Source organism: Syzygium oleosum, unplaced genomic scaffold (genome assembly GCF_021117445.2).
Source record: "Syzygium oleosum isolate NSW1041296 unplaced genomic scaffold, Sole_v2.1 Sole_v2.05, whole genome shotgun sequence".
Classification (NCBI taxonomy): Eukaryota; Viridiplantae; Streptophyta; class Magnoliopsida; order Myrtales; family Myrtaceae; genus Syzygium; species Syzygium oleosum.
In genome coordinates this window covers 4,335,957-4,354,601 of record NW_026607489.1, presented here as the reverse complement: position 1 = coordinate 4,354,601, position 18,645 = coordinate 4,335,957, and the positions used below count along the sequence as shown (strand labels likewise).

Genomic DNA, 18,645 nt, shown 5'->3' with positions numbered 1-18,645 from the left:
AATTAGAAGACTTATGATGGAAGCATCGTGTTATTGCCAGAGAGCTGCTTGGGTTGCATCAAAGGGACATGATTTGGTCCCATCGACATGACCATAGAGGTTTCGTCCTTTAAGAAACGAGATAACATGTGTTTTCCATAGCAAGTAATTTAATATTGTGAGACGCAGAAAAAGAAAGTGGTGAGCAGATTTGAATGGAGGTGTAGAAGAAGGGTTTGTAATGGTGGCTATGATGGTGGTGCTAGTGGCGGTATACTCCAAGGCTATGCCAACCACCCTTGTAGAAAAGAAACAAAAAGGAAGAAGAAAGTTAAGGTTGAAAGTGGCGTGAGCCCTATATGGCTTTTATACCCTGTTGAGACAGAAATTGTCGTATATTTCCATTAATCTTAAGTGGGTATTTATATACTCAAGAGTACATTATAGAAGATTTACTTGTAAGAAAAGAAATACATAAAATAGAAAACTTTCCAACTTCCAAATATAGGGTTCCAAAACTTTCAAAACCGATAGTCCTATATATTTGGTTAGGGATAAATGCACCAGAAGTCCTAAAACTTGTCACAAAAGTGCAATTGAGTCTTAAAACTGACAAAAAGTGCAATCGAGTCCTAAAACTTGTCACGAAAGTGCAATTGAGTCTTAAAACTTCCAAAAAGAGCAATCGAGTCCTAAAACTTGTCAAGTTGGTGCAATCAAGTCCTTCCATTAGCTCCGTCCAATTAGGCTAACGAAAAATGCTGACGTGGCTTACTTTAACAATTTCTCGCTCCTACGTGGCAAAATATTTAAAGCCCATATTCCACGTATGCAAAACGTCGTCATTTTGGACCATTTACAGACCAAAATCAGCGTCATTCTCCTCTTGCCCCAAACTTGCCTTCTCTCTTCGTCTTCTTTGTCCTCTTTGTTCCCTGTCTTCCCAAATTCCAAGTTTTGAGCCCTAAATCACAGGCATGTTCGTGCGAGCCCCAAATCGAAGCTATGAGGTATCATCTTTGTCGATCGCGAGTCCGTGCGAGCCCTAAATCGAAGCTATGAGGTATCTTCTTCGTTGACCGCGAGTTCGTGCAAGCCCTAAATCGAAGCTCTGAGATATCTTCTTCGTTGATCGCCAGTCCGTGCAAGTTGTCCCTCGTGGTGGCAAATCGAAGGCCGGCGTCAAATCTCTTCTCGTTGCGTGCAAGTCATCCTGCGGAAGCGTGTCCGTGCAAATCGTGACTCGTGCAAACCCTAAATTGTCATTCATGCAAGTCGAAGGTCGACATTCAATTTCTTCTTATTCGTGCAAGTCATATCGCTGGAGCGAGTCTGCGCAAGTTGTCTATTCTCATTTTGCAGTGTCGCGGTGGCAAATCAAAGGTTGGCGTCAAATCCTTCTCATTGCTACTTCTTTTTTATTTCGGAGACAAATTTGCAGGTAAGGAAATTAGAGAATATCTTTGTCAAACATTGGCTTAGTAGAGGATTGAAGGCGACCGGTCACCGACTGGTTTTACAATGTTTTACAACAGGCATGGTCTTTAATATTCATAGAATCTTGATTTGCTTTCTCTAGTTTGTCCCTTTGCCGCATGCACAAATGAAAATATTGCTGGAGGCATGAGTCTCAGTCTATATTGTTCCACAGCATTTGTTTTTAATGGTACTTCCCAATCAATCAATTTATATCTATTCTCCTGATTTAGTGTGGTCAATTTGTCCAAATCTTCAATTGCCAAATCAAAGAATGACGACCAGAAGATTGAGGCCGACGACATCTGAATCAAGTGGGGCAAATCCTAAGGAGGTCGAGTCGGAGCTAACCTGCTATTGTGGTCTTAAATCACCAATTCTCGTGGCAAAGACAAGGAAAAATGCAGGAAGAAGGTTCCATGGATGTGCTAAGTTGGATGGTCCAGGTTCCTACAATTTCTTTATGTGGGTTGATCCGAAGATGTCAGATCGAGCAAGGGACATGATAGTCGACCTCCTCGAAAGGAATCAAGCACTATGTGAATCAAGCCAATCGAGGCACGATGAGGTCAAAGTGGGCTCATTGTTAGCTGAAATTAAGACTCAAAGGGCAAAGCATAGACATTTAAAGGAGGAGCTCACACAGGTGAAGAAAGAAAAGATGCTATATCAAATGGCATTTGTGTTGTGCATATGTTCTATCATTCTGTGGGTTATATGTAACGTGAGACTTGGTGGGAAGTTTCTAAGTCTTCCATAGTACCCTGTTTCTTAGTTTGTAATTTGTAAATCTAGCTGTGGATTAATGAGATGAATGTGTCTTGATTAGATTTCTGGTGCGCCCTATCATGTTCACATTAAGTTGCTTCATATTTGGAAGAACTCATTCTGGACAACTTTGTAAAGAATCCATTGAGAGTTGCACATATGTACTTACGTAAACGAACTCATTCTACGGCCAATAAGTATTTAGGTAGATTGTGACTCAAAAGCCACAAAAATGAATGGGGATTGAGGTATTAAAATGAAGCAACTAAAATGATTTGCTTAGATATCAAATGATCATTCCTCCATCATCTTACTGGAACACCGAATCTCATATCTACATCATTATAAATGGGGAATCTACATAAATAAAAACTTCACCAAAAATAATCTTGCTCAACAGAAAAATGCAGAAAATACAACAACTAAATTGATTTTCTTAGATATCAAAACGATCATTCCTCCATCATCTTACTGAGACACCGAATCCCATATCTACATCATCATAAATGGGGAACCTACAGAAACAAAAACTTCACCAAAAACAATCTTGCTAAAACAAATGTAGAAAATACATAAATCCAAGTCTATGAACTCTGATGGTTCTGCAGGTTTGGCCTTCATTTGATTCACAAGTCTAGATCTTTTCAGCAACACTTTTTTGAGGAAAAGTTGTTAACGATTGAGGATGGAAGCTCGCCTAAGGCTGTGATGGTGCCTTTGCTTTTATAGCAACATGCTTTCGAGGAAAAGTTGTTAACGATTGAGGTTGGGAGCTCGCCTGAGGCTGTGATGGCACATTTGCCTTTGTAGCAACTTGCTTTTGAGGAAAAGTTGTTAACAATTGAGATCGGGAACTGGCCTGAGGCTGTGATGATGTATTTTCCTTTGTAGCAACATGCTTTTGAGAATAAGTTGTTAATGATAGAGGTTGCGCGCTGGCTTGGGTTTGTGATGATGCCTTTTTCTTAGAAGCTCTTGCAACTACTCCTTTGTCCGGTAGGCTCAATAATCTTGCACCAGGCATTCCAGGCTACATAACAATTGACATATTGAAGCTCAAGGAGACAATGACTTGTTATTATAAAATGTTAAAACATCACTCACATTGAGAATTTGAAGGTTTGTCCTAGGGTTTGTGTAAACACCAAACCCTACCATTTTCTTCTTCTTCGGTTGTGATTGCCCTTGCATCTTTTCCTTCTCAGTTGCAGGTCTCTTAAACTGGAAAAAAAACATTGGACATAAGAATCAAATGACAACACATAAATGCATGGGGATTGAGGTATTACTCACTGAGATTTTCTGAGGTCTATTCTCAACTATTACACTGGCTTGAGCAGAATAAATTCCTTGTCCTTGATCAATAGTGACTTCGGCAAAAGCATTGCCATCGCCACAAACCTGAGCAGAAGCATTGGCTTGCCCACCACATTCTGCACTTGCCTCCACAAAAGCAATGGCCTGGCCTATAGATCCTCCTTCAGTCGTACTTGGCATTGCTTTAGCTTTAGTCTGAATATATATTTATTGTCATTAAATGTAACATTGACATAAACATATATTGCATATCATAATCATAACCGCTTACTTGTTTTCTTTTAGTCGTAGAACCAGGTGCATTGGCATTGGCACTCGATGTATATACATTAGCTTGAACGTTGGCCTAAGAAGGACATAGCAAGCATTAATTGATGATCATGACCTGATAACAAAATCAGCATCAACATGAACAAATACCTTTTTCAATGGACATCCCTTGCGATTATGTCCAACCGCATTGCAGGTAGAACAAGTTATTTGTCTACCTTCTTTAGTCATTCTGTCACCTCTTACAAGCTCAATTGATTGCTTTTTTCTGTTCCTTTTTGGCCTTCCAGGCATCTGCTTGATTGGTGGAGGTTGAAGAGCATCTTTGTTAGTTTTTTTCCAAAACTTTTGTCCTCTCACGGTTGGCATCATGAATTGATAAGCACTTAGGTACTTATCCTAGTTGAAACACTCAGCTAAGTAATCACCTGGATCATTTTGCTTATGGTGTATTGTACATATGGTGTGACAACATGGAATTCCACTAACATCCCAACTTCTATAAGAACAAGTCTTCAAATTCAAGTCAACCACATATTTGTCACCACCTTCCATAATCTCATATCATTGATCTCCATTCCATATCAAATGGCAATACCTACTAGCACTTGCATTTTGATTTAACTTATTCACAATCCTTGGACCGTAATTTCTTGTCCACTTAGCACATGCATCCCTTTGACTATGCATTTTATTCATAACCATGATTCTAATATCCTCCAGCATATTCACAATGGCTTTGCACCTAGCTTCGACACACCTACCATTGAAAGCTTTACTAAGATTATTATCAACAACATCACATTTGATGTTGGTGTCAAAGAAGGCTTTGCACCAGTGTTTTGGCTCAATTTGGAATAGATGATCATGACCTTATGGAGTCATTTCCTTCAACCTCTATCTATGCACCTCAAAATCTGCCATGTTAGTACTCTTGGCGCATTTCCAAAATTGTTTCATCAATTGTTTTCCTTTATATTTTTTACCCCAATTGGAATATATATGCCTTGCACACATCCTGTGTTCTGCACTTGGTAAAAGTTCAACAACTGAAGGGATGAGACCCTGACAAATACATAAGACAGAAGGAAAAACATTAAAACTGATCAACATTGCATAAAGCGTCACCAAAAATTTCAAGATGAGTGATAATGAAATATTGCATACCTTTTGTTGATCACTTATCAAAGCCCAACCACTGCCATTATCCATATCGAGGTCTGACCTCAACAAGTCGATAAACCAAGTCCATGTGTCCTTATTCTCAATTTTACCACTGCCCATGCCACTGGATACATTTGGTTGTTAGCATCCCTCCCTATAGCACACAACAACTCACCCTTGATTAAGCCCCTCAAGAAACATCCATCTAGTCCAATGATCTTTCTACATCCTGCCAAAAATCCTTTCTTGCATGAATCAAAGCAAAAGTAAGCCCTATTAAATAATAGAAGGGAATTTGGTAGAGGCCTTTCAACTTTCATTTTAAAAATGCTTGAAGGGGATGCAGTGTAAAGCTCTACCAAGTAGTCCCACATCTGTGCATACTCCTTCTTATGATTGCCTTGAAATTCCTTCAACACTTTTAGCTTTGTTCTCCTACATTTGCTCACAGTAACATCCACCCCTAGCTGTTCCCTAACTAGTTTTTTCAACTCTGGTACCCTAATTTTAGGCATTCCAGAAATTAGAGTCATAAAATGTTTGACTAAGTAAGCACTGGATACTCTCTTATTCTTGAAAGTGATACTGCATATATGTTCATCCACATACCTTTTCAAATGGAATGATCCGGTGTTGCTATCAAGAGCGCCATAAATCATCCACTTACAATTGGTTTGCGCACACCTCGCTCTTACAAATCTGATAGTATTCTTGGTGTATTTAATTGCCCTTTGCTCAGCCACTGAATACCTCAAAATTGCATCTTTAAACTCAGCTGCATCCTCGAACGTCATGCCAACAATGTATATTGGATTTTTATCATTTTGAATATATGATGGGAACCTACTTCCTCTCCTTAAAAGAACAACATCTTCCTCCTCTTCACTCTCATCATTTGAACTCAAATGAAGACTTTCTTCCTCATCTAAATTATAGTATTCTGTTTCATACCCAGAATCATCCACAGACTGAGGATAAGCTACTAACTCTGATGGTAAGTTAACATCTGATTGGGAACTACCAGCTGCCTCAATGTTAACCCCAGTTATGAGCCTATGCATCATTGAATGCTCCTTTAACTTTGCCCTTGCTTTAATTAGTTCAAGATGATCATTGTCACTCGAGTGTTCCACATCCACCAAATTACATGCATTATCATCATCCTCATCCAGATCCCGAATACTAACCTTGACCCGATTTCCATCATTATCAGTATTCCCAATTACATTTTTGAACACATTACTAGCATCCTCATTCTCATCCAGATCTCTATCACCAACCTCAACCCAATTCATGTCATCAGGATTTCCGATTACATTTTCGAACACTATACAGTCACATTATGAACTCTTTCTACATCCACATCATAAAGACCTTCATTTTCTATCTCAGCAAATGTCTCTTCATCATCAACATACTCCACATATAGTTCGATAATTTCATAATATACATGATCATAGAAGAGATCTATCACAACAGAGTTATCCCATAAATATCTAAGACAATTTTCAACAACACTACTTGTAGGAACTCTGTAATAGAGTTTCTCTATTTTGCACCCACCCAAAGCTTCAATAACTCCAGTTATATTAGACAACGAACGCTTGCTTACGTCTATTTTGACAACATTGACCCTTCCACCTATGTATTTCAAGGGTGGTCCAACTTGAAATTTACCTCCAAAGAAAACAGTAGCAGGGACTTTGTTGTTGGCCATTGGACCTGCAAGGGGACAAAAATAAATAGCATTTTAGTTTTGAATAAGGAATTGAGAAGAACAAGAGATTTCATCTATGCTATCTCTTTTTTATACTAATCTTTTGGATTCTGATCCTGGACAACTTCACAAATTTAGCCACACGAAAGTTGCATTTTCCATCTAGCAATGTAAGCTACAAAATTAGACACTAATATTTTGGATTCAAATCTTGTACAACTTTACAAATTTAGCTACACAACAGTTGCATTTCCATCAAGCAATATAAGCTACAAAATTGGACACTAATCTTTTGTATTCAAATCCTAGGCAGCTTTACAAAATTAGCTACACGAAAGTTGCATTTCCATCGAGCAATATAAGCTACAAAATTAGACACTGATCTTTTGGATTCAAATCGTCGACAACTTTACTGAATTAGCTACAAAATGAGCAGTCTGTGACCGGTCGGCTTCAATCCTCTACTAAGCCAATGTTTGACAAAGATATTCTCCAATTTCCTTACCTGCAAATTTGTCTCCGAAATAAAAAAGAAGCAGCAACGAGAAGGATTTGACACCAACCTTTGATTTGCCACCGCGACACCGCAAAATGAGAATAAACAACTTGCGCAGACTCGCTCCAGTGATATGACTTGCACGAATGAGAAGAAATTGAATGTCGACCTCCGACTTGCATGAATGACAATTTAGGGTTTGCACGAGTCACGATTTGCACGGACACGCTTCCGCAGGATGACTTGCACGCAACGAGAAGAGATTTGACGCCGGCCTTCGATTTGCCACCACGAGGGATGACTCGCATGGACTAGCGATCGACGAAGAAGATATCTCAGAGCTTCGATCTAGGGCTTGCACGGACTCATGGTCAACGAAGAAGATACCTCATAGCTTCGATTTAGGGCTCGCATGGACTCGCGATCGACAAAGATGATACCTCATAGCTTCGATTTGGGGTTCGCACGAACACGCCTGTGATTTAAGGCTCAAAACTTGGAATTTGGGAAGACAGGGAACAAAGAGGACAAAGAAGACGAAGAGAGATGGCAGGTTTGGGGCAAGAGGAGAATGACGCTGATTTTGGTCTGTAAATGGTCCAAAATGACGACGTTTTGCATACGTGGAATATGGGCTTTAAATATTTTGCCACGTAGGAGCGAGAAATTGTTAAAATAAGTCACGTCAGCATTTTCCGTTAGCCTAATTGGACGGAGCTAACGGAAGGACTTGATTGCACCAACTTGACAAGTTTTAGGACTCAATTGCACTTTTATGACAAGTTTTAGGACTCGATTGCACTTTTTACAAGTTTTAGGACTCAATTGCACTTTCGTGACAAGTTTTAGGACTCAATTGCACTTTTGTGATAAATTTTAGGACTTCTGGTGCATTTATCCCATTTGGTTAATACTCCTTGTTCACTAATTTCACTGACATTATGTATAGAAATGGAACGGCATGGTTGCTTGATAGATAATCCTTGGACAACAAGGCATCCGTTGCATCACTAAAAATCAACAAGAACTCCCTAAATACTTCAGCAACCTTCCAGTCTTGTTATGTTAACGCCAGGAGCTGTGCTATGAGTGGTGGATTACAACATTAGCAGGTCAATTTCCTTGCATGCCTTCTTTAACATCTTATACGTGGAATTCCACCTTGTTTTTACATTCAAAGGGAAATTCTCAACTTGCCCTCCTTGTGTCATGAAGAGGACCTCCAACTCTTGACGCTTAGATGGGTGGATCTAATATGTTGACCCACGTATAACAAATACTGAATCATAAAACTAACAAAGATCGTCTTGCACGCATATATAAATGCAGTGGCGCACGCACCATATATGGAAAAAAAATTCCATTGCAAATAGGTTTTAGCTATTGGATCAACCTATGATTAGGGAGGAGTTAAAGCATGCATTATTTAAGATGATGTTGAAAAATTTATTGAAATTGCCAAACTCATCGACAACTCTCATTATTTCGGCGGCCATATTTCGGAAATCATACGGTACAAGTAACTTCTAAATCTTTGTAATGGGAAAAGAAACAGATGTTATTAACCAACGATTTAAAAAAGAAAGAGGGTTAGGAAGTGGTATTTAATTGAGGATTGAGAAATGATGAAAATGAGAGGGAAGGTGGGCCAATTCATAGGGGGATGATTTTTTGGGGAAAATTACCAAAACAGTCTTAAACCTATTGTAATTGTGCCAATTTAGTCATAAACCTTTTTTTGTGCCAATTCAACCATAAACATTTTGCATTTATACCAATTCAGTTCGTCCGGTCAATTTTGGCCGGCCGACGCTGACATAAACGCTGATGTAAACGCTAGCTAGCAAGCCAACGCTAACATGGCAAATTTTAATTTTTGTTATTTATATTTTTTTTTTCTTTCCTTTCCTTTTTCCTTTTCTTTTTTCCTTTCCTTTTCTTATTCCCTTTCTTTTCTTTTTTTTCCCTCTTTCCCTTCATCTTCAACCTCTAGTTGGTCACCGGACGAGCAACCAGCTAAAGGCAGGGGCCAGCAAGGTCCGCCTCTCCAACTGCTGGCGAGCCTCACCTGCCCCTAACGAGGCTCGACCTCCCGAGTGACGACGAGGACGAGCCTCGCGCCCAGCTACTAGCGTCGGCGAGTTCGAGCCTCATCGTCGCTCGCGAGGGTGAGCCTCGTCATGCATTTGGTGAGTCGAGCCTCACCCAGCCCATCGCCCGCGAGGTCGAGCCTCGCCAGTAGCCGGTAGGGCCGACCTGGCCGACTCTCGCCTCTAGCCAATCGCCGGTTAAGATGAAGGGAAAGAGAAAAAAAAATGAAAGGGAAAAAGAAAAGAAAAGAAAAGAAAAAATTTAATGAAAAAATTCAAAAAAAAATATTTAACAATTGCCATGACAGTGTTGGCCAGCTGGCCGGCGTCCATGTCAGCTCCAACCAGCCAAAATTGGCCGCATGAACTGAATTAGCACAATTGTAAAAGGTTTAGAATTGAATTAATACAAAAAAAAATTATGACTAAATTGGCGCAATTGCAGTAGGTGTAAGACTATTTTAGTAATTTTCACTATTTTTGGTACTCAAAGACCCTAGCCCCAAAAAGCTTGAATGATTAGGCCCATATGGCCTTGGATGGGCCCATCAATAGGGCCTGTGCCTGGGCACTGTCCGTCAGACTAACAGGCGATGCGTAGTTGGACACTCCTCCATGCCTATAACTATAATTTCACACTCGACCATTCAAATCAATATTTCCTACATGAGTCCGTACGAATCGTGGAGGGATCGTAGTAATGACTCGGTTATCTTGTGACGGAGTTCTGCAAGTTTCACTTGCAGCTCATAGGCCTCATCAGAAAACATCCGATAAAATTAGAATAATAACACCTACGATAGTAAAGAGAATACATGTATGTTGTCGCTCAGCACGTGCCATGACACGACGAGCATAATCGGACGACCCAACATCCTGCTGCTGCTCTAACTAGGTTGTAAGATGTTGTGACTCAAAATCAAGAGCGGGTTCCGCACTAGGTTTCGGATCACCCGCAAAGGCTTTGTCCCTTCTTTTCGGCACATACCAAAGCTAATGAAGAGAGACGCTTTTACATCATCTCCCCCTTTTAACTTCCATAGAACATGGATTCTCCATTTATGCTTTGAGTTAATTTGGTGGTCTGGAACATGGTTATCAATACAATGTTGGGTCTCCCCTGAGCTTCTCTCCCCCACCATCAGGCGTGGCCTCCTCATTTCTGACTCCAAAAAGTCCTAATGAGGCGAGACGAGACGAGGCGAGCAACTAAAATGATGGCTTGACCCACACGGATCAAGCCACATCGTCACAATCCCTAGCAGCAATACCACAATAGAGAGGCGAGAAGACAGCACAGCAGAGGAAAGACAAAATAGAAGTCCAATTTGAAGACACATCCCCATTAACAGCTCTTCATTTGATAAAAAGCCATCCACATAGACTTTAGCGTTTCAATGGACGGCGAATCTCAGATCCAAGATCTCCACCAAGCATGGGCTCTTAGTCAACGCAATGTACTCTGTGCATGCAGGCAATTCGCCGAATCACAAAACAGCGCCAATGTCCGAACCGGCATGACATGATTCTCTATCATAACGTTAGCAACTACCACCAAGACGGAATTAGAATCCATGGCCCCTTATCATCACAGGCTGAATTCCAAAATAAAAATAAAGACACATGTTTCTAAGAATATTTATTGATCTACCAATGTACTCCAGACAAGTATCGTGGTTCAGAAGAAAATAACATCTGTGTCTGACCCTGACCATACTGGACGTATGTGAAGAGTGGGGGTGGGAGAGGGGGTGGAGGCAGAAGAAAACCACACAGGTTGGACAATCAGTTGCAGATAAATTACTGGCATAACCAAGTCAATAACATTAACATTCTCAAGAGGTACTCGTGCTGATTTTGTTTTTCCTTTAAGAGTTCAAATAAACCATGTCGACATACCCCTAGTGTAGACCAGGGCAGAACAGCGTCCAAAGGGCAATAGCCAACAGAACATATCCAAAAAAATTCTCAGTAACACCTAACTCGGAGCATGAAAATGAAAGAGAAGTTTGCAATTACACATCCAAACAAAACTTTAAGCATAACCTCCTCCGATTGTTGTTGACATGACTCCCACTCAATCAGCGGTACTGCAAGAAACAAATCGTGACAATAAAACTTCTCTCCGCAGCAAAAAGATGCAGCAAAGATTGAAACTCGAAAAGTTTTCTAAGACAAAAATGTGAGATAAAGTAGATTTTCTTCCATAAATTTTGGCCACTTCAACCATTCGGATAAAAAAAGGGGCTTTGATAAATACTGTAATTATCTATCAAACCATATTTGCCTTCTAATCATGAGTTACCCTTTTATAACAACAATGACAAAAAAAACCTGTACAACAAAAACAAAGGCAAAAAGCCACAAAAAAAACCCCAAACTATGCCCTAAGTGACACATTTTAGGGCGAACTTTTTCTTGTGACTTTAAAAATCCCAAATTATGCCCACTGTGACACATTTACTCTAATTTTTTTCTTGTGACATAAAAAACCCCAAATTTGTACTTATGTGACACATTTACCCTCCCTCCGTCAAAATTCCATTAGATGATTTTTCAACCAAAGCGTCATTTTCATTTTACTTAAGTCATGTGGATATCATGTCAACACTGTTTGCTTTCTAGCGTTCATGTAGGGCAAATTTTTAACGGTTCGCGTTAAGAGAATTTTGACGGAGGGTAAACAGGTCACACAGGTACAAGTTTGGATTTTTGGTATCATTGAAAAAAGTTTAGGGTAAATGTGTAACTGTAAACATAGTTTAGCGTTTTTAGTGGCTTTTGCCCAAAAACAAGAAGCATAACATTCATAACCGATTAAGTAGATGGATATTTTTCTTTTTTGGCCAACAAAGTAGAGGGACTAACGTCAGACAAAATGAGGTGAAAGGATCAAAGTTTGGCGCCTGGTGAACTAACATCAATCAGGGGAGTTTAACAAAAGTTCACCTTAATGAAGCCAATTTCCTTAGCATTGCTACGGAAGCACTGCCTACAGCACATCAGTCCATACTTCCGGATCAAACCATGAGGGTTTCCACATACCCGGCTGCCAACAAAACAAAACCAAAAGTTGAGAATAAATGCCTACAATGAAAGAAGAAAGGAAAGCCAGCAGTTTTGGCTTTTCTTTTCTTCCCAGAAAATGAACAATCGACTTTATAAATAAAGAAACTGAAGAAACATCAGCGATTAAATCCGCAGAACAAGATTGTGGGCAGCATAGGTCTTCGGTCAATAGAAATATGAAATGACAAAACAAATCATAAAGCAGAGTCTCATTGTAAAACTTCATAGACAGTATGCACTAATATCAAGCTACAAAAGTCTCCAAGACACAGTCAATGCACGAATCTGTTCATTCTACACCGCCCTTAGCCTGATCCTTTCACACTAAAATGCTCCACCTCCTCCTCTTCCGTTTGCTTGGAGATATTTTCTCTGAGGAGGCAGCCCCATATCACGAAGTCACGGGGCCCGTTTCGCCGAGTTCCTTCGAGAGAGTGCTGTCACTCGCCCCTAGGTATTCCCTACCGACCGAATCTTAGCAGTGTCTAAACAATCCCAAGTATCTCCTAGAAAAACCCTTAAAAGGCACAACAACAACAGGAGGACCCATCACATCAACCAGCCATTACACCAGCGTTGTAGTCAATTAGCCGACCACCCAAATCGAGCAAAACGATAAAGGAGCCGAGATCGCGCATGAACAGCGATCGAAATGGCGAGAACCGACCAAATTGTCACCCAAGTTCGAAGCTTCACGATCGATCTGACCAAAGCTCGAGACGCGGATTGCGCAGAGGAACGGCGAAAGAAGGAAGGAAGGATGAAGCGAAGTGCGTACCAAGTGCGAGAGCCAGGGCCGTAGGTCTTGGGATGAGAGTTCCACACGTTGGAGTGACCCATCTTCTTCTTCTTCTCCTTCTTCCTCCTTCTTCCTCCTCTGAGCTCGCCGCGCAGTTACGATCGCTTCCGCTCTTCGTCAGGGAAGCTGAGGAAAACCCTAAAAAGCTGCTTTTATACGCTCCCACGTCCCCCAAAAACGCCGCGTTTTGGGATGCGCACGGGGACTTCCGCCAGAAGGCGGCGGGGTACTCAACAGTTTCTCAAGCCCTCTTCACGAGCCCACGAAAAATTAGCTGCGGCCCATTAAGCTTGGGAATCGGGCCCACTGCTTAGAGAAGCGATGTCTATTTGGGCCGAGAAATAATCTCAGAGCATCATCATTTGCAAGCTGGTGAAGACGCGGGGGGCGGGGGAGGAGGATCAAAGTCCCAAATCAAACGACACATCTTCATCCTAGTATGCAAGCTAACCCAACCAGCACGGACTTTTTGCTGGTGTAACTACAGTTGTCACGAAAGTATAATTAAGTTCTAAAATTTACAAAAAAAAAAAGTATAATTGAGTCCTAAAACTTGTCAAATTGATGCAATTGAGTCATTCCGTTAACTTTGTCCAACTTGATTAACGAATAATACTGACGGTGCTTAATTTAATGTTTTATCTCTTAGGCGATGATATGGCTAAAACGATGTCTTTTTTTAATCCAAATTTGATTTTTGATACAAAATTTATTTAAATTAAATTAAAAAATAAAGCTATTTTTATTTTTTTAAAAAAGAAAATAAGACGGTGGTGAGAAACTAGGTAGCAAAGGTTGCAAGTCCTCCTCACCGCCTCCCCACGATAGCCAGGAAGTGCTGGTGAGGGTGGCGAATGGCTGCCCTCGCTTGCGGTCAGCGAGGGTCGCGGACCACTGGTCGAGGCTCGCGCAACCCCCTCCAACCATCCCTACCCTTGCTGACCCTTCCGAGCAATGGTGGGGCGGCAGTAGCGAGGGGTTGATTTCTCACTATGTCCTTTCTTTTTACTTTATTATTTACCTTATTTTTAATTGAATTTAAATAAAATTTATATTAAAAATCAGATTTGAATCAAAACGACGTTTTTGTCATATTATTGCTACAAGCCACATCCGCATTTTCCTTCAACCAAGTTGGATAGAGTTAATAGAATGACTCGATTGCACTTACCTTATTTTTTTATTTGGAGTTAATGGAATAACTCAATTTCTCACCCTGTCCTTTTTTTATTATATAATTTACCTTATATTTTAATTGAATTTAAATAAAATTTGTATTAAAATCAAATTTTGACCAAAACGACCTTGTTTTAGCTACATCATTGCCACAAGTCATGTCTGCATTTTCCTTCAGCCAAATTGGATGGAGTTAATGAAATGACACGATTGCACCAATTTGATAAGTTTTAGGATTTGATTTATAGGTTTTAGTACTCAATTGCACTTTCGTGATAAATTTTAGAACTTCAAGTGTACTTATCCCAATGTTTGCTTCTAGAGGAACAAAACTAAACTGTAAATCTTGAAATTCCTTCTGAACAGCAACCGCATCATCTGGGACTTTTGAATGCTTCCAATCACGACGTTGAGGTGAACCAGTGATATCCTTACGAACAGCAGCTACGTCAACTTCAGTGATCACCTCCGGCCGCTTCTATTCCTTTGCTCATTCCATAGAGGAGAAAGAGCTGCAGTTAGGAATGGCTGATGATGGGGACAACAAATCTGGTACGAGATGGAGAGAGTGGACAACAAATCTGGTACAACAAAGCTGAGGTGTTGCTTTCTTTAGCCGGTGCCGTATTTGAACATAGAAATCGCCATTGTTTCTGATGGCCAACCAACAGCTCGAAGAATCTTTGGCTTTCCTAGTACCAGACAATTGTCCTAATTGCTTCTCCAAGGCAAAGAGAAAAGCTCTGTATCTGAACTAAACCATAACTTATATATGTCATATGAGCCGACAAGCTGTGATTGCTCCGGCATAATACGTTAATCCGTCTTAGTGGGCATGTATTTCATCACGTAGTTAGCCAGCTATGATGCATTTATTAGCAAGATGAGAAAAGGGCATGCTTCATTTCGAAAACATGAAAAATACATGCATCTTTTCCATAAGAACACATTTTTATAACTCGAACATAATTCCCATCACCTCTCCAACTAAACTGCAATCCAAAAAACATCGATGGAATTTCATTAAACTCGATCTGATTACAATTATCCATCAGAATTAAATCAGAATTATTCAGGAAGGTTTAGAGCTATTGAGTTTCATGCAATTAAGCATGCAAATACCAAAACAACCACACTGCCTCAGAAATTAAATAATAAAAAGTACAGCAACCTCTAGTTGCTACAACTGTTCTGTGCTACTTTTGGACATGGGTTCATCGTCCTTCTCGATCAGTCCAGAGGGGAACCAAGCCTCCATGTTGCTCATATCATCAGAGACCAAGGTTATCAAAGACCACAGGACCAACATGTGCTTGATTCTTGATGATAACAACGATACAACAGCTCTTGAAATTTGACAAGGTTGGATGCTGAAACTCAACAAAATTTTCTTTCTAAATTGATAAAAGTACATAGTTACATTTGAATAGAAATGACGTATCATGACTAAATGAATCTTACACCCCAGCCATTCATGGAGATTGATTGTGCTGTCAACGAGGATTGAACTTGGGACAAACTAATCCTTTCCTTTCTTCAATTTCCCAAGTTGGAGAAAAACAATGTATACAGTTGGAGTTTGCCAATCCCATCTTCAGTCCGAACTCGCTTTTTTCAAGCTTGCCATGTATGTTAAATAAATGGTCCACACATATGAACAAGAACTGTTCACCAATGGCTGCCAACAATATGAAAAGAAGTGTTAATAGCTCACTCTCCCCTCAGCCATTGCCATGATCAGAACACATGAGTGATAGAAATCACATGTTATTTTAGGTGGGACAAAGAAAATAGACTGATTATTCCTAAGCAAAAAGTAACTTTTCCTAACAATCGGATCAGGTCCTACGAAAATTATAATGAGTACCCTGCAAATGACATTAGTTGGAGTAGTTTATTTTCCTTGGATGTCAGCAATGTAAACTTCCAGCATGCTTAAAGCAACCAAACATACCTGTAAATGCACAGGGACGAACTTAAATGTGAACAAATCACAAATAGGCCAAAAGAAAACGCCATTTCTAAAGGTCGGCAGTAGATCTCGCTTCAATCTGCCAACAATATCACCAAAAGTTTCACCTGCATCATTCAGAAACTAAGTTCGTTGATAAAGAAGCATTTCCTGCTTAGGTACATTATCTCACAGGAAATTTAACGTCACTTGATACATCCTTTGAAGATATATATGCCAATTAGTAGCCATTTGGCACAACTGAGAACTGTGGGCTCAATCATCAGGGAAAAATCTTGTAACCAATGCAGAAGGACACGCGTGCAGGCACACAGAAAGAGAGGTTCAAACTAATGCTAATTACCCAATGGCAGCAAAGGAAAGGTATCCTGTTGCTCATTTTAGTCGCTCAAACTTTCAATTGATATTGTGAAAAGGGAAGAAACTAAAGATAATACAAGTCAAAGTCTCTGAGCTGCATCACTGGCACCACATCACATCCCCCTCAAATCAAGAACTATAGCTAAGTTAACACACTCCAAAAAACACTCATATGCAAATCAGTCCCATAAATCCTTTTCTTTAATGGATTCTAGCATTTTTAGTGATAAGTGGTGATCATCAAACCAACCACAATTGGGATCTTCTCAAAGAGCTATTCGTTAGTACTCTTAGGATATCGTGGCAAAGAACTGCAGGGCAGAAGTTAATGATTCTTGACCGTGCCCATCAGTCAAATAGAGCAGAATGTCCGAAGTACATCAAGACCATCATTACCCATCAGCCTATTAAGACTTGCGCATTTGTCAAAGAGCCAGCATCAACACTATAATCAATGGTACATGAGTGGTATAACCAACTTTTCCTATGAGGAATAGAAGAATACTTTGCCACAACAGAGAAACTGACTCGGGGGAATATTAATATAGGATACTGCATCCACTCGACAACTTGAAAAGCTAAAATTTTAAAAATGAACCAGCAATAAGTCCCTCAATCATCCAAAAGAGGCATATAAAATGTGAAACGAATGAGGAACAGGCTTTGCGGCAAGTCAACTATCCAACCAATCAGTTGGCTTTACCTCAGAAAAGAGAAGACCAAAGAACCATCTCTTACCTTCGCAAAGATATCTATAAGTATTTTGTTGTGTTAAATTTAGTTAAATTTCTTGGCTCAGAAGTGAATACCACTTGTCAATAGTTTGCAATATAACAATCACTCATCACGTACAGAATAAAGCCAAAATTGCCATTATAGTTTTGGTATGTGAAAGACAAAGGGCTTGTGAGAAGAAAAATGATCGCTAAAGCATCTCATCACCTTGTAGAGCCGCATTGTACGAGAAGAAGACCGTGGTGATGCAAGGTCCATATAACGCCTGCCCCATTAATATTTTCTTCAGGGTAGTAACCATATCTCGCTTCGGTAGGACTCTCGACACAGAGTTGAACCACGTGTGCTGGCTAGGACCCAAGATAATCAATCCATATGCGGCCATACGCAGCGTTCTTATCGGGTCCAAAGAACCGGAAGGCGGCAATGTAATCATCTAAAAGAATTCGATAAAAAGCTGTCAGCAAAATCATATTAATCGAATCATCAAACGAGAAGCTTCACAGCCAATGATAAATGCGACGAGGCAAGCGAGTGAATCTATGTAGACCAGTATATACATGTGTACTGTTCGCAGTAGTAATCAGAAAACAGAAGTTGGGTTACACAGAAAGTTAACATGTCCATACTCTAGATCGACGAATCTATGCTCGGCATTATGAGCGGATGTTATTCAAAGTCCTGCCAAACAAATCATTCACCTTACAGTAGCCTCTTACCATACACTAGCTAAAATTTAGAAAGCGAGTTCAACTTCAACGGTCTCAAAAACATTCAAACCCTCCGGACCATAAAAGCTAGGGTCTTTCCGTGCAGAAAACACGCTCAAAGTCGCAACCGACACTGTTTCAGCGCTTACCTGGGAAGTCAAATCGGCGGCGGCGTAAATGAGCGAGGACGTGACGCACTTGGTGACGACGGGCCGAGCCTCGAGCGCGCCCAAGTACCAGGCGAGGAACCCATTCTTCCCCGGCCGGGAAAGAGGGACGGAGCGCGAGAGAGGGGTCTCGAGGGAAGAGATCGAGCTTCTGGCGCCCCCGCCGTTGCCGGTCCCGTTCCGCGAGCTGGCGTAGGCCCTGCGCCGCTGCGACCTCGCCGCGAGCGACGGGGATTCGAGGGAGACGGCGGCGAGATCGGCGAGCGGGGCGGAGAGCGTCGTCGAACGCCGGCGGAGTTGCTTCAGCACGGAGCTCGTCGCCATTTTTCCTTTCCTCCTCGAAGTTTGGAGGGGGTAACTTTCCTTGGCGTGGTAAGGCA

The 18,645-nt window shown here is 40.7% G+C and overlaps 2 protein-coding genes across 3 annotated transcripts in view; both read right to left on the bottom strand.

The window, feature by feature from the left end:
* Window positions 1-11,066: 11,066 nt before the first annotated feature.
* LOC115685671 (40S ribosomal protein S29-like) overlaps window positions 11,067-18,645 on the bottom strand; it is a 36,928-nt gene continuing 29,349 nt past the window's right edge. The window contains exons 2-4 of one of the 2 annotated variants that reach the window (XM_056311379.1): window positions 13,125-13,195; window positions 12,227-12,326; window positions 11,067-11,367 (exon numbers count right to left, since the gene is read on the bottom strand). In XM_056311379.1, the coding sequence (XP_056167354.1) occupies window positions 11,359-11,367; window positions 12,227-12,326; window positions 13,125-13,186 (171 nt within the window). In that variant the 5' untranslated portion in view covers window positions 13,187-13,195 and the 3' untranslated portion in view covers window positions 11,067-11,358. Of the gene's footprint in view, window positions 11,368-12,226; window positions 12,327-13,124; window positions 13,292-18,645 lie in introns of those variants that run through there. The other variant, XM_030610759.2, reaches the window with a different exon arrangement.
* Window positions 15,315-18,622, bottom strand: LOC115685600 (protein sym-1-like). Its single transcript, XM_030610680.2, has 4 exons — window positions 18,248-18,622; window positions 17,596-17,824; window positions 16,276-16,400; window positions 15,315-15,999 (listed from the first exon to the last, which is right to left on the bottom strand). The coding sequence occupies exons 1-4, from the start codon at window positions 18,587-18,589 to the stop codon at window positions 15,916-15,918; spliced, it is 780 nt and encodes a 259-aa protein (XP_030466540.1). The 5' UTR covers window positions 18,590-18,622; the 3' UTR covers window positions 15,315-15,915.

Bases quoted from the DNA above. Each gene is read 5' to 3' on its own strand.
- LOC115685600 (XM_030610680.2), bottom strand. From the start codon at position 18,589: ATGGCGACGAGCTCCGTGCTGAAGCAACTCCGCCGGCGTTCGACGACG. The intron at 17,825-18,247 runs GTAAGCGCTGAA...GAATTCTTTTAG, and splicing joins CCGCCGATTTGACTTCCCAG to ATGATTACATTGCCGCCTTC. The intron at 16,000-16,275 runs GTATGTTTGGTT...TATTGTTGGCAG, and splicing joins TCGTCCCTGTGCATTTACAG to CCATTGGTGAACAGTTCTTG.